This window comes from Protomyctophum bolini, assembly GCF_963924005.1.
Source record: "Protomyctophum bolini genome assembly, chromosome: 22".
NCBI lineage: Eukaryota > Metazoa > Chordata > Actinopteri > Myctophiformes > Myctophidae > Protomyctophum > Protomyctophum bolini.
The window spans coordinates 35,613,268-35,630,446 of record NC_137883.1 but is presented as its reverse complement, the minus strand read 5'-3'; the positions used below and the strand labels follow the sequence as shown (position 1 = coordinate 35,630,446).

At 44.3% G+C, this 17,179-nt stretch overlaps 1 protein-coding gene across 1 annotated transcript in view; it reads right to left on the bottom strand.

Moving 5' to 3' along the window:
- The window catches only part of LOC308309439 (DNA repair protein XRCC4-like), a 61,352-nt gene that overhangs the window by 20,536 nt on the left and 23,637 nt on the right, over positions 1-17,179 (bottom strand). Inside the window, exons 6-7 of the mRNA XM_080755280.1 lie at positions 16,370-16,485; positions 2,235-2,382 (exon numbers count right to left, since the gene is read on the bottom strand). Coding sequence (XP_080611406.1) covers positions 2,235-2,382; positions 16,370-16,485 — 264 coding nt within the window. The remainder of the gene's footprint in view (positions 1-2,234; positions 2,383-16,369; positions 16,486-17,179) is intronic.

The following is a 17,179-nucleotide window of genomic DNA, read 5'->3' as shown; positions in this document are numbered from 1 at the left end:
GTTCCCTCAACGCTAGCCCTTTGAAATGCCCTCCAGGCACCCACTGAACCCTGGAGAAACCCTTCTGTTGTTCCCTCAACGCTATCCCTTTGAAATGCCCTCCGGCATTTTGTGTAGCACCTTTGTATAGGACAAAAATCACACCCGTGTGAAGTGAGGGGTGCTCCTATGATCACACATCATCATACAATCATACGTCATCTCATTCTGGCCAATCACAATTTGCATCCTCACTTTTGTCTTTAATGTTTGTGTTTACACAAACACTCAAAGCTGGTCATTCATTGTCAATGGCATTCAATATTTGTGTTAAGACAATCTTTGTTTACACAAACCCTCAAAGCTGGACATAGGAGTGCTAGCGCCCCTCAGAGCCATCTAATAGAAGAGTTACGATATTGAGGGGGCGGAAACCGCGCGCTCGAGCGCTGTTCATGCAGCCTGACAATAAATACATTGTTTTCAACGAGAGCGGCGCAAATAAGAACTATTTTAAGCATGTGTGCAACATGACAACTGTTTTAAAGTATTGTACAGTAAACAACTAAAGTCTCTTTAATGTTTATGTTGTACTATTACTACAAAACAATCTAAAATAAAGGGATTTAAGATCATTAAAGCTGGGCTGTTGCCCTGATGAGTCCAATGCATTTCTGCCTACTATACTTCCGGTCCAGGACTTGTCCCAGTTGGTTGTCCCCATTCTCAATAGAAGTCACCCACGGTCACCCAGGGGGTCCCGCAGGGGGTGGGTGACCGCACGACCGGGCCTCCCCGGACCCGACAGCCCGGGCCCCCCCCCAAGAGGTCCGGGCAGGACTTTTACAAGCAATAAAGACAGAGGTGAATATGATATTCACCCTGCAGGTGGAAGGCTATGGATGACAGCTGGACACCAGTAAGACGCGCAAACGCGGGAAGCGAACGCAGCTGAGACCCTGCAGATCATGTCTGTCTGTCTGTGTGTCCGTCCCGCTGTTACTGTATATGTGGACCTGGCCCCTTTTGTGCCCATATATGGAGCTGAGTGATTTGTTTGTGATTGATGCAACACACTCCATATTTGGACGTATAGCGGGACAGACAGACACACACACACACACACACACAGACAGACAGACATGATCTGCTAGGTCTCATAGTAAGTGCAACAAGAACCTGAAGCCAAAAACATGGACAGGACTGGACACTACCTCCTGGACTGGACACTACCTCCTGAAGCACACACACACTGTGCAATCTGTGCAGCCCATCCATTGATCAAAATTGTGACCAAACTGTATGTATATATTGCATTACTTTTGTTTGTTTTAGCATAATTATTATTTCATGCAAATAGCTGCAGCACAACACGCTCCACATAAAAAAATAGCAAAATTAATAACACATAAATATGAATATTTCTGACACATGTATAGAAACAAATAAAATATGCCTTTGTTCCTATACACATACATGTGTCAAACATATATTCACAAAGAAATATTCAACAAACTACACACAAGCTTGTAGATTTTCCAAAGACGTATATTTCTATATTGCAGTACTATTGATACTTTTACTTACACTAAGTAAAAAATTGCGAGTACTTTTTCACGCTACAGCGGAAGAAGACTCCCGATCACCTGATGAAACGGCCCAAACGTTGTGTGCCTTAAACTAATGGTGTTTTAAATAAAACAAAACACCACTGGAGCAGAGCCTGTGTGCGGACGGACTTCTTCATTCATGTATCTGCCTTTAGTCCAGCGCCAGCCAGGAACTGCGCGAGCCACCTGCCTTTTAAACTCTGTGTGTCTCTTCTACCTGTGTCCCCTGCCTGTCTCTGTGTCTCTGTGTGTCTCCTACCTGTGTCCCCCTGCTGTGTGTCTCCTACCTGTGTCCCCCTGCTGTGTGTCTCCTACCTGTGTCCCCTGCCTGTCTCTGTGTCTCTGTGTGTCTCCTACCTGTGTCCCCTGCCTGTCTCTGTGTCTGTGTGTCTCCTACCTGTGTCCCCTGCCTGTCTGTCTCTCTGTGTGTCTCCTACCTGTGTCCCCTGCCTGTCTGTCTCTCTGTGTGTCTCCTACCTGTGTCCCCTGCCTGTCTCTGTGTCTCTGTGTGTCTCCTACCTGTGTCCCCTGCCTGTCTCTGTGGCTCTGTGTGTCTCCTACCTGTGTCCCCTGCCTGTCTCTGTGTCTCTGTGTGTCTCCTACCTGTGTCCCCTGCCTGTCTCTGTGTCTCTGTGTGTCTCCTACCTGTGTCCCCGGCCCGTCTCCGTCGCTGCACTCGGTCTCTTGGCCTCGGGGGGGTCCGCGGCTCTGACGTGATGGATGCGTCGCTTGCGACTGGGCGCCACGTCTGTGTTGTCGCTCAGGCTCATCAAAGGGCTGTGGCTACGGGCTCCTACAAGACAACACCAGAGACAGTCAATATAGCTCAGACAGACAGACAGACAGACAGACAGACAGACAGAAAGCCTAATATAACACTTTGTACATGGATTAAAGCAAAAATAAAATATCACGACTGAAAAAGTTTGTCAGGTGTGTGTGTGTGTGTGTGTGTGTGTGTGAATGTGAATCTCTGTAAAGCGCCTTGGATAAAGGTGCTATATAAATGCACCATTTATTCCCCCCCCACACTAGTGCGGATTCCTAAACAATATCACAGTATGTAGCAGGGCTCAAGACTAACTTTTTTCACCACCGTCCCGGAACCGTCCCAAAATACAATTTGAACCGTCCCGAAGTAAATGTATACCGTCCCGGGATTTTTTTTATACAAAAAGCACCACTCAAATTGTGAAATTAATAAAATAAAGGTAAACCAAACATACAAGTGTCAAAAATAAGTATATACCAAAGCAAAGTAAATAAAACAAATCAACTTCAAACTAAATAATTGAAGTTAAAACCAACAAGTGTCCCCGGCAGTTACAGTATTCCTATTGTAATAGAAATACAATTAAGCCAAACAAATAATGTACTGCATGTATTGAATACATGCAGTACATTAATTGTTTGGCTTCATGTTTCTTCTGTAGATAGACTGATTTAGTCAAAATGCTCCCAGATGAAAAATAGGGCTTGGTGAAAAATGTTAATCGAATTAATCAGAGGCTTTGTAATTAATTAATCTAAATTAATCACATTTTAATCGCATATCAATATTCGACCTGAGAACAGTGATTTTTATTTTCAAATGGATTTTGTTATTTTGGTGTAGGCTACTTGATCAAGACCAACAGATAACGTGCAGCAATGCAGGTATATGAATACTCAAATGTCTATTACATGGTTGGCATGAGAAAACAAATAAAAACTACTTTATTAGGGGGAATACTAAGACGAAGGATCAATAAATAATAATAATAAATACAATCAATAAAAACTGTGGAATGAGAGCGTTTTGGTTTTGGGGTGTGCATTCCACAGTGTTGGGGCAGCAATTCCAGAACAATCTGAGCATTAGAAAACATCTGTTGCTTCAGATGATTATATATACCAACATATTATTTAATGTCGATGCCAGCTAGCAAGCCTAGCATGGAAGCTAACGTTAAACGTTGGTGTAGTGTAGCCCCATGGGACCTTTCTGTGGCACACAACCATGGTCTTATCCACGCTTCCAACCGATAGTTTTTCAATCTAAATGTCTCATCCACGGGGCAAAAGCAATATAATTCCTATGATTCCGTTGGGTGAATGTAGTGTGTGCGTTGTTGTTGTTGTCAACGGGAGGACAGAGCATTGGTTGACGGCACGGCAAATTCTCATGCTGCTCATCGCTGCACACGAAATGCGCATTTTCAGTGTAAAAACTCCTCTCGTCCCGAAACCGTCCCGGATGAGATACATTTACGTCCCAAATAGATATTTTACAGTCCCCGGGACGTCGGGACGCCGTTAATCTTGAGCCCTGAGCTACAATCTATGTAGAAGTATGATGTTTAGGTATTATCATTCTAAACCTATATTGTTCTGGCTGACAACCAGTTGAATACATTGCAGATTGAGACCGAAACCCTTTATTGACATAAAAGACACTCTTAAAATATTCTATTGCTATAGTTTCATCTTTAATCTTAAAATAACTTAACTTATTTTCCTTATTTTCCTTTTCACCCTAACCCTTTCAACTTCAGGGAGATCACCTGCCTCCATCTCACCCTGTCCTCTGCCTCCTCTTCTCTCACACCACAACTCTTTCACTAACATCCATAAATCTCCTCTTTGGTCTTCCCCTATAGGCCTCCTGGCTGGCAGTTCCAACATCAACATCCTTCTACCGATAATACTCACACTCCCTCCTCTGTACACGTCCAAACCATCTCAGTCTGGCCTCTCTGGCTTTATCTCCAAAACATCTGACATGTGCTGTCCCTCTGAGGTACTCGGTTCTGATCCTATATCCATCCTCGTTACTCCCAGAGAGAACCTCAACATGTGCTGTCCCTCTGAGGTACTCAGTACTGATCCCATCCATCCTCGTTACTCCCAGAGAGAACCTCAACATGTGCTGTCCCTCTGAGGTACTGGGTACTGATCCCATCGATCCTCGTTACTCCCAGAGAGAACCTCAACATGTGCTGTCCCTCTGAGGTACTGGGTACTGATCCCATCCATCCTCGTTACTCCCAGAGAGAACCTCAACATGTGCTGTCCCTCTGAGGTACTCGGTCCTGATCCTATATCCATCCTCGTTACTCCCAGAGAGAACCTCAACATGTGCTGTCCCTCTGAGGTACTGGGTACTGATCCCATCCATCCTCGTTACTCCCAGAGAGAACCTCAACATGTGCTGTCCCTCTGAGGTACTCGGTCCTGATCCTATATCCATCCTCGTTACTCCCAGAGAGAACCTCAACATGTGCTGTCCCTCTGAGGTACTGGGTACTGATCCCATCCATCCTCGTTACTCCCAGAGAGAACCTCAACATGTGCTGTCCCTCTGAGGTACTGGGTACTGATCCCATCCATCCTCGTTACTCACAGAGAGAAACCTCAACATTTTAGTCTCTTGCTACCTCCAGCTCTGCTTCCTGTCTTCTCCTCAGTGTGACTGTCTCTAAACCATACAACATAGCTGGTCTTAATCTTAAAATAACTAACAACCGGAAAATAGCTGATCTACAGTACAAGCTCACAACGTGTCGCAGTGCGACGCGTTGAGAGCTTGTAGATCAGCTATGTTTGGTGTGTTGCGACGCCCCGTCCATAGATTTAGAAGACATGTTGACTGCTATATGGAATACAAATGAGTGAAATTAGTCGTGGCGACTGAGAACAGGAATCCATTAACCCACAGATTCTAAAAATGTCTTCTGTAAAACAGTTTTCTGTAAAACGTATACTGCTACTGTATATCAGTTGCTCAAGGACCCCCAGAATCATGTATTATTTGGCCACAGACCCCCCATCTCAAAACATGTTGTTCCATCCAGCCTCCAGGGACCCCCAGAAGACAAAAAGTAAGTAAAATAATTGTGGCTTTAAACATATATGAACTTGTATATCTGCTATTTTTTTTTATAGCCAAAGTATAAATGCTTTTTGGGCCTGGGCCGTGGCTCAGCGGTCCAAGTCTGGCCGTGTGCCGCGGGTTCAACTCCCGATCCCGCCTTCACCGCATGTCACCCCCGGCCATCTCTCTCCCCCATGTCCTGTTTTCGCCTTCTATTTATAAAAGCCACAAAAAAAAAATACAAAAAATTATATATTTATATATCTCTCACATGCAAACGGTTTTAGATTATTTAGGGGGGGGAATCATGCTGTCTAGTACGAACAAGCAAACAGTAAATCGTCTCTAAATGAGAAAGTGCTTCATGATCTGATGAAAGGCTTCCTGCATGTAGCCAAAACGCGTAAGCTTGCGTTCCTTTTTGGTGTGTGCCAATAAAGACATGGAAATGTGAGTATACTTTGTCCGCCATTTCATTGCATTTTTGGATGTGCTACTGTATACGTACCTTTTTGGATTTTTGGAATTCTAAAATGAATTCACGAAAAAGTTTAAAAAAAAAACACAAAAAAGGTAAAATTCTGCTCCACAGCAACGGAATATAAAAAATCACACCCGTGTGAACTGAGTGGTGCAATCCCCCCCCCCCCCCCTTCCCCTCTCTCTCTCTCACACATTAGAGACACAGCACTACCCCTCTCTCTGTTTCTGGTGCCCCCTACTGGTATAAATAAGTAACATACTCGTGCTCATTGACGTACACAAACAGGTACATGGACTGGATTGCTGGTTGTAGGAGTGGTTGCACCACTCAAAAATTCTGCTCAATAGCATCGGGATATAAAAATACCCCCACATGAAGTAAACGTTGTTTTATTTAACCTCCTCCTAAGCTGTAAAGCCTGTAAGGGTTAAAAATCAGGACACATCGGCTGCATAATTGCTGATATCGATGTGGTCAAATAATAACAGACCAATATGTGTGTCAGCAGCACGATAGTGGACACTGGTGCACCTACAGTAGGTAAGGTCAGCTACTTTTTAACTTTTTCATAGTAAGAACCCTCAATTTCCTCAAATGGATATATATTTGGATCGCCATCGAAAACTGTTTTGTGTGCCGGGGGACTACCGGCACAAAATAAATATTAGGAAAAAAATAAAAATAAAAAATAGTTTTTTTCCCCCCCAATATTTATTTTTAATTAATTTACTATTTTAGCTTGGGGACCCCCTGGAAACCCCTTAGGGACCCCTGGGGGGTGGGGTAACACTTTCTCTGTGTTATGGCTCCTAAACCCATACTGTCCGTGGCCCCTGTTTCAGCACGGTAAACATTCCCCAGGGTTACTTTCTGAGAAAACGTGCCTGTGATGCGCGCGCGCACACACACACACACACACACACACACACACACACACACACACACACACACACACACACACACACACACACACACACACACACACACACACACACACACACACACACACACACACACACACACACACACACACACACACACACACACACACACACACACACACACACACACACACACACACACACACACACACACACACACACACACACACACACACACACACACACACACACACACACACCATCCAACCTGTATGGATAATAACAGTAACTTGATGTTTTCTGTTCCAGCTGTCCCTTTCACCTCCTGTCCCTCATATACGTTCTGAAAACAGCTGCTCTCCCAAGCGGACATGTTTAATACAGCATCACAATGTTTTTGCAACAATAAGTTGCACATTGCTGCACGATATATTTCCATCTACACCAAATCTCTTCGTCAAAAAATGGCAGATCTACAAGTTCACGACGAGCCACACCGTGTAACAATGCTGCAAGTCGTGAGCTTGTAGATCTGTTTTTTTAATTTTTTTATGAATTTACAGTATTTACAGGGCTAAGGTTTGAGAGCCACAGTGCTAGAGACACAGCGATGGCAGGTGACACACAGCACACAAACATGTTTGCCCCCTATCTCTCTCTCTCTCTCTCTCTCTCTCTCTCTCTCTCTCTCTCTCTCTCTCTCTCTCTCTCTCTCTCTCTCTCTCTCTCTCTCTCTCTCTCTCTCTCTCTCTCTCTCTCTCTCTCTCTCTCTCTCTCTCTCTTCATCACCTCCCTAATTGCTTCCATGCTGGTTTAAAAAGCACAGATACCAGACCCCACCACATGAAACAAAACACGCACCACCTCTCAAACCAACGCAACACGGAAACAAACCCTATGGCTGGACAGGAAAACACGTGCTAGCTAAGATTGTAGAATTGAGCATTTTCCTATATATATATATATCCTGTTAATTTCAGTAGTCTAGATCAAGTATTTAAAAATCAGGTGCTTAAGAAAGCCACGTCCATTTGTACGGACAACTCCCATCCCCTCAGCTCTGAGTTCAAGCTGCTTCCCTCTGGCATTCGCCTAAAGGTTCCAGGGGCCAAAACAAAGCAACAGGTATAAGTTCTCCTTCGTGCCTGTAGCTATCCATGCTCTAAATGCAACAGGTATAAGTTCTCCTTCGTGCCTGTAGCTATCCAGGCTCTAAATGCAACAGGTATAAGTTCTCCTTCGTGCCTGTAGCTATCCAGGCTCTAAATGCAACAGGTATAAGTTCTCCTTCGTGCCTGTAGCTATCCAGGCTCTAAATGCAACAGGTATAAGTTCTCCTTCGTGCCTGTAGCTATCCAGGCTCTAAATGCAACAGGTATAAGTTCTCCTTCGTGCCTGTAGCTATCCAGGCTCTAAATGCAACAGGTATAAGTTCTCCTTCGTGCCTGTAGCTATCCATGCTCTAAATGCAACAGGTATAAGTTCTCCTTCGTGCCTGTAGCTATCCAGGCTCTAAATGCAACAGGTATAAGTTCTCCTTCGTGCCTGTAGCTATCCAGGCTCTAAATGCAACAGGTATAAGTTCTCCTTCGTGCCTGTAGCTATCCATGCTCTAAATGCAACAGGTATAAGTTCTCCTTCGTGCCTGTAGCTATCCAGGCTCTAAATGCAACAGGTATAAGTTCTCCTTCGTGCCTGTAGCTATCCAGGCTCTAAATGCAACAGGTATAAGTTCTCCTTCGTGCCTGTAGCTATCCATGCTCTAAATGCCGATAGAAGAAGGTAATTTGTATTTGTATTATTGTATTAATTTTTTATATACAACTTTATGGGAAAGTTTTATAATGAATTATAATGTTACACTGATACCTTGAACTGCCATCCTGTTTTAAATGTTCTATGTGTACTATGTGCCTTTTTGCTGTGTCTTTGTGTTTCATGTTACCTGCCTGTGTTATGCCTTGCTGTAAACCAAATCGCCCCACGGGGCCAAACAAATAAATGAACCTGAACCTGAACCCAACCTAAAACATCTCAGGACAGACAACACTCTCCCTCCTACCCTAGACACCGTCAGTGAGCCGAACTCTGTAACCGCTACAACACAAACACATAAACACATACCTACGCTACAAAATATCTTCTAAGTACAGTACTTAGAGCCCGGCGTCCCCCTCCCCCTATTGGTCTGCTCTGAACTGGCAACACACATGTGAGCGTGCACGTGCACGCACACACACGCACGCACGCAACCGGTGGCTGAGTCATTGTCGTGGCAACGGACACAACACAAGGAACCTGTGAGATTTTCCTGCAAAAACACACCGGCTTTTTTTTGGGTGTAAAATCCAGCTGGCGAAGGACAGACAAAGTGCCAACAAGGGAGACGGAACAGAGCACATACATTATACGTTCGCCAAGGAGGCCCCAGTCCAGTCCATTCCGGTCCGGTCTGCTGCAGCTCAGCAGAATCGACTGTACGGAGGAGGACTGTACTGTATATCATGAGCCATGCCTGTTTTTGGTTTTTTTTACACCTCGGTCGGTGTCCAACATAGTTTGTGTGTGAGGTCCGTAATTCCATTTCAAATGATATGTATATCGACGTCGTTGTTGCTGCTGTCTGGCAGAACAACCTCATATATCCAGATTTAAACTTTTTATATTTCGTCCTAAATGAATACCGTACTGTCTACTACTTGATCATACAAGAGTGTTGTATAGTAGTAGTAGTAGTAGTAGTAGATGGTGCATTTATATAGGCCTTTATCCAAGGAACTTTTATACAGATTGTGCATTACATTCACACACTGATGGGCGGGGGAAACAATGCAAAGCACCAACCAGCACATCGGGAGAAATCAGGGGTTCAGAATCTTGCTCAAGGACACTCGACACTAAATCTGTGAGGGTTTCCACCCGACAGTAACGATAATGCAATATTCCTGTAGTGTCCAATGCAAGGAAATGCATTTATCTTACAGATTAATCAAAATGATCTTTAGATTTTTTTTGTATTCATGTAAAGCGCAATTGAGTACCCTGAAAACTTTTACCGTCTCCTTCTGGTACATACTGTACAGGAGTATACAGGCTTTCCTAAATCCATAGCAACCAAAGTACTCGTGGGCAAATCTTTGCAAATGCAAACACATCCCAAATCATGGAGGTTCCCGTAAGGACTTAACTTAACTAGATGTACGGTAAATACGGGAATCACATTCACGACTGAGATCAGTGGAAACGAGGCGTTGGTTTGTGCATCGTGTTGCGTATGGAGAATAGCCGATCTGCAAGTGGTCAGTGTGGGTCAAGTAGATACAGGTAAACAATGTCAATCTTGTGAAATACTGTAAGTCTTCTTTGTGGAAGACAGATCCGAAATCCAGGCTCCTTTGAACTTTTTGAAGTTACACTGGCCCATAAAAGGAGTGAAATATGTTGGAGATGAACAAATGTAAGTGCATATAATACTGCATATAGCCGATATGACTTTATCTGTGGTTGTAGTTATCATACAGTTTTCATTTAGTTTAGTTTTCACTTGGAACACCTGACAGACTTCACTAAAGTACTTCCTTCTCTATATCACTTTCAACTTGATATATCAACGTTGGTAAATATCAACTGTACCGGTTTTAATTGAGTTGATCACAATGTAATGTTCCTTTATTATTACCAGAAATTCAATTTACTTTATTCATCTATGTTTTGGTCCCAGCCCTCAGTGTGTTCTCCCGAGAACTAAATAAAGGTTGAAATGAAAAATGGAAATTTAGTTTGTCAGTAAAAACAAAAAGAGTAGTCAACAGTAGTCAAAAAATTGTTTTGTCATAGACTTAAGTTGACAAAATGAACACTAGTCTCTACAAATTCAGACTATTATAGCCCAGTGAATGAAACGGTATTCTCTGACATAAACTACAGGTTGAGGTCGGAAATTAAGGCAAAGTGAAAAAGCCCAGGACCGGCTTAGCGGTCCAGTCACCTTGGCTGGTAATGAAACCGAGCTACACTTCCTAACCATCGGTCCATATTGTACCAAGACAGAGACACATACTTCCCACGGATTACAACCAACACACAGAGATTTTGAAAACATGACCAATGACAAAAAAAAAACTCCCATATCTGCTGGGCGAAGTACAACAATGTGCAAACACAGCAGCAAGATCTGTGAGTTGCTGTGATAGGAGAAGGATATCAAATGGAACACAACCACCCCCAAAGACTAATCATTGTGTATATTCCTGCACTATACCTGCATCCAGTGATCTTGGTACATTGAATTTGATTTATTGAAGATTCTGATCATTTTTGTTTTGATTGTATTGCTGTATTGTTGCATTGTCCGACGAACTTTGCAGTGTGTCTTCCCCCATTTACTGTCTAACTACTGTAATTTATCAATATAAGGCAAAAATCCCCAAAGATATCTTTAAAAAAAAGGGGAAAAAAACTGTAAAAATCCCATAACTACAGTAACTGCTACTGTCTCATTTATGTATTGGTGTTTTGGGGGATGCGTATAGGAGAGGCCCACTACTCATACTGCATAACCCATTTCCACCTGCAAAATGGATGTCTTCTAAATCCATTTAGTTTTCCAGTTTTCTTAAAAAAAACAAAAACATGTTTCTATGTCAGACATTTTCATGTCAAGGACCCCCAAAAATGATATGTAATTGGCCCCGGACCCCCATCTGACAATAATATGTTGTTCCAGGGACCCCCCCCCCCCCCAGAAGGACGATCGCGCCGAAAGAATATATATTAAAGATATTTGCGCCACATAGGTCAGGATTTTTCAAAAACAGCAGACCTACAAGCTCGTAGCTCGCTATGATCTTGGAGATCTGCTATTTTCCGGTAAGGCTTACAACACCAAAAAAGGGATTCCCGCCCAAAATGGGATAATACTGTGGTGATGTCATGGTTGGTTCCTGGGCAGAAATAATAACACTTCGTCACCCAGTCAGTGAGTGGAATCCCCCAAAGATAAACACTCACGTTACCATGACAACAAGTCCAACTTTCTTCCAAAAATAAAAAAAATGAAAAATGAAAATAGAATAGCGTTGTCATGAGACATACATTATTAAAGTATAAATGCACTGCTTGAAGAGCATAAATAAATCTGCAAGGAAAATGATTCAAGTAGCCTTTTAAATTACTCAAACTTTCCTTAAGCCGTTTTGGGCGGGAACCCCTTTGGTGTTAGCATCATGTTATGCTTTAGCTATTGAAAAATAGCAGATCTACAAGCTCGTAGCGCGCCACCGAGTGGCGCGCTACGAGCTTGTAGGTCTGCTATTTTTTTTTTTTATCGAAGAACGACTGACATAGAAACATAGCTTTTTCAGAAAACTGTCAGGATGCAGAAGACATTTTTAGAATCTGATCTCAGGTCAAAATGGGTTAAAACCGGAAAACCATCCGCGTCATTTATATAATCCACAATAACTCCAGAACCGCTCGCCCGACCGACTTCACGCTTTCCACACCGCTGCAGTCAGTGCCCGGTGTCGAGTCTGTCGGATCGCCAGGTTGTCCAGAACCAGCACAGAAGCAAGCCCCCGACCCGGGCTCTGGACATCTCCATATATGGAGCTGGCCTTGTTCTGACATCACAATGCTGTCAGAACATCTGCATAGACTCCATATTCTGGGCATACCTGACAAATAACTCCATATATGGGCATTAGGCATGTAACGATTCACTCAACTCACGATACGATTCACTCAACTCACGATACGATTCACTCAACTCACGATACGATTCATTCAACTCACGATACGATTCACTCAACTCACGATACGATTCACTCAACTCACGATACGATTCACTCAACTCACGATACGATTCACTCAACTCACGATACGATTCACTCAACTCACGATACGATTCACTCAACTCACGATACGATTCACTCAACTCACGATACGATTCACTCAACTCACGATACGATTCACTAAACTCACGATACGATTCACTCAACTCACGATACGATTCACTCAACTCACGATACGATTCACTCAACTCACGATACGATTCACTCAACTCACGATACGATTCACTCAACTCACGATACGATTCACTCAACTCACGATACGATTCACTCAACTCACGATACGATTCACTCAACTCACGGTACGATTCACTCAACTCACGATACGATTCGTATCACCATTTTTCACGATATTAAAAAATATATATATTTTAAAGAAAAATTACAGTTTTTTTAATTTTATATAATTTATCTTCCCCCATGAGATTTTTTATTTAACTACATTGCAAAAGAAGTAGCATTACTTTTGACAGTGCAGAAACATAATTGCCTTCCTTGATGAGCATCAACGACCATCTTCACCTGGGCACAGACACACACAGCTCCCCTCTACAGTCACAGACACACACAGCTCCCCTCTACAGTCACAGACACACACAGCTCCCCTCTACAGGCACAGACACACACAGCTCCCCTCTACAGGCACAGACACACACAGCTCCCCTCTACAGTCACAGACACACACAGCTCCTCTCTACAGTCACAGACACACACAGCTCCCCTCTACAGTCACAGACACACACAGCTCCCCTCTACAGTCACAGACACACACAGCTCCCCTCTACAGTCACAGACACACACAGCTCCCCTCTACAGTCACAGTCACACACAGCTCCCCTCTACAGTCACAGACACACACAGCTCCCCTCTACAGTCACAGACACACACAGCTCCCCTCTACAGTCACAGACACACACAGCTCCCCTCTACAGACACACACAGCTCCCCTCTACAGTCACAGACACACACAGCTCCCCTCTAGTCACAGACACACACAGCTCCCCTCTACAGTCACAGACACACACAGCTCCTCTCTACAGTCACAGACACACACAGCTCCCCTCTACAGACACAGACACACACAGCTCCCCTCTACAGACACACACAGCTCCCCTCAACAGTCACAGACACACACAGCTCCCCTCTACAGTCACAGACACACACAGCTCCCCTCAACAGTCACAGACACACACAGCTCCCCTCAACAGTCACAGACACACACAGCTCCCCTCTACAGTCACAGACACACACAGCTCCCCTCTACAGTCACAGACACACACAGCTCCCCTCTACAGTCACAGACACACACAGCTCCCCTCTACAGACACAGACACACACAGCTCCCCTCTACAGTCACAGACACACACAGCTCCCCTCTACAGTCACAGACACACACAGCTCCCCTCTACAGTCACAGACACACACAGCTCCCCTCTACAGTCACAGACACACACAGCTCCCCTCTACAGTCACAGACACACACAGCTCCCCTCTACAGTCACAGACAGCACCCCTCTACAGTCACAGACACACACAGCTCCCCTCAACAGTCACAGACACACACAGCTCCCCTCTACAGTCACAGACAGCTCCCCTCTACAGTCACAGACACACACAGCTCCCCTCTACAGTCACAGACACACACAGCTCCCCTCTACAGTCACAGACACACACAGCTCCCCTCTACAGTCACAGTAGAATATGACTAAAAAGAAATCGAAAAACGACTGACATTTTTAGAATCTGATCTCGGGTCAGAATGGGTTAATCAGACCAGTGTTTGACCAGTGGAAACCTCGTATGAATCTGATCTCAGGTAATAACACAATCTCTTCTGGGGCTCCCGGACAGAACACATTGTGAGATGATGGGGCGTCCACGCCGGCCAAAGACACACACACATCAATCTGTGGTCACAGATTATTCTTTGAGAACTACTGATTTGATTTAGAAGGCATTATGTAAAAAATAGGCCTCAGGTCTCAATGGGTTGAGGTTTGGGTTGTCAAATAAATGTGTTGTGCAGAGTTCACCGTTCCACTGTGAGCTTGTAGATCAGCTATAATACAGTATGTCTGCTAGTTTCCTAAAAGGTTTTTTGACAATTGTGTCCATAAATCAGACACCAGGAGGTTGACAGTGGTTAAACACAACATGTAGATCATACAGAAAGCTCTACAGAAATCGCTTATAAATAGTAGTAACGTGAAAATAATATATTACTCATGTCAGATCTTGGCAGTGTATATTGTATCTGCGTGAGAGAGTGTGTGTGTGTGTGTGTGTGTGTGTGTGTGTGTGTGTGTGTGTGAGTGTGTGTGCATGGTTTCTCTGCATAAACACATAGAGGAAGTTATTGCTCAATATGACTCCACGTGCTCCTGGGTCCTATTTTTCATTGTATTACAGCTTTTTTTTTAGGCGGATTCTAAAAAGGCCTTCTAGATCCTGACCAAACTAAAGGGGTCAAGTGACAACAAAAGGGATTTCTCTCTCTCTCTCTCTCTCTCTCATACACTCATACACACACACACACACACGCACACGTCAGTTCCTTAATGTTGAGTCTAGGGACCCCCAAGGGAACCACCAACCCCTACAGGTCTGTAACACAGAGTTATTTTACAGGGGCCTTTCTGTGTGGAGTTTGCATGTTCTCCCCGTGTACCCTATAGGGTAGGTACCCTTACATGTTCTCCCCGTGTCCCCTATAGGGTAGGTACCCTTACATGCTCTCCCCGTGTCCCCTAGGGGTAGGTACCCTCACATGTTCTCCCCGTGTCCCCTAGGGTAGGTACCCTCACATGTTCTCCCCGTGTCCCCTAGGGTAGGTGCCCTCACATGTTCTCCCCGTGTCCCCTAGGGTAGGTACCCTCACATGTTCTCCCCGTGTCCCCTAGGGTAGGTACCCTCACATGTTCTCCCCGTGTCCCCTAGGGTAGGTGCCCTCACAAAAGACATGCAGTAATCCTGGTCTCTAAACTGCCTCCCCCTGGCGCGCCTGATGGAGGGGAAAGGAACTGGTTGGAATAACGTGTTCATGACATGGAGCAGTTTTTGGATCAAATTAATCTCCCCTCTTTATCGCAAGAAGACAGCACCCGTTTGAATAAAGATATCACGATTTCAGAAATCATAGAAGCGGTTAAAACCTTAAATGGAGGCAAGACACCCGGCCCAGATGGGCTTCCATGTGAGCTATATAAGGCTTTTGTGGACATTCTTGCACCATATATGCTTAAAATGTATACTCTAGCTCTCAAAGATGGATCGCTGCCCCAGACACTTAATGAGGCAATTATAACGCTCATCCCAAAAAAGGGCAAGGAATAACGTGTTCATTCCACGCGCTGCGTCCAACTGGGGAAAGAAGTGGCTTGCCTTGGACTCCTCATGCATCGACGGAAGCATGAGGTTGGCAGAGAGCGTCTATAGCGCCCAGGATTACATAATAAAGACAATTGACACTGGGTGGAAAAAAATGGGTTGCAAAATCGTGGGATAAAAATGATTAAAAAAACCCACACACAGTCACAGTCACAGTTACACACACACACACACACACACACACACACACACACACACACACACACACACACACACACACACACACACACACACACACACACACACACACACACACACACACACACACACACACACACACACACACACACACACACACACACACACACACAGCGCCTGGCTCTCACCCTGGGAGGTGGTCGATGTGGAGGAGGAGGAGGTGTGCGGTCCAGGTTGTTCTTCGTCCTCCGTACTACCGCCATACTCATCATCCTCCTTCTGCTGCGGCGCTGCTGCCTCTGTCCTGATGACACAGGGAGCCAGGTTTTATGGTTTTATGGTTCATGGTTTTATCCATGTAGCTACCTGGCTTCCTCCAGTTACTTGCGCAAGCAGAGCGCGCAAGTAATCGTTTCGCTTGGTCTCTTCGAAGTGAAGCCAAGTTTTCTTCAACGGTAAGTCTGTGCCTGGTTTCCTGGGACTAGTTACAACATTACGTCATCCTTGAGAGAGTACATGGTGTGTATATGACGTAATGTTACAAGTTACAAGTTACAAGTTACAACATTACGTCATATACACACCATGTACTCTCTCAAGGATGACGTAATGTTGTAACTGGTCCCAGCAAACCAGGCACAAACCTACGGTTGAAAAAAACTTGGCTTCACTTTTTGGAACCAAGTAACCACAGTATACTGCTAATCAAATTACAACTACATACATACATACATACATACATACATACATACATACTACATACATACATACAACTACATTACAACTACATACTGGTCTGCTGGGACCAGACTACACAGATGACCATATCTCTTACGTCATCACTGAGAGCTAGTCATACATATACACACCATGTACTCTGGTCCCAGTTCTCAACGATGACGTAATGTTGTAACTGGTCCCAGCAAACCAGGCACAGACTTACGGTTGAAAAAAACTTGGCTTCACTTTTTGGAACCAAGTAACCACAGTATACTGCT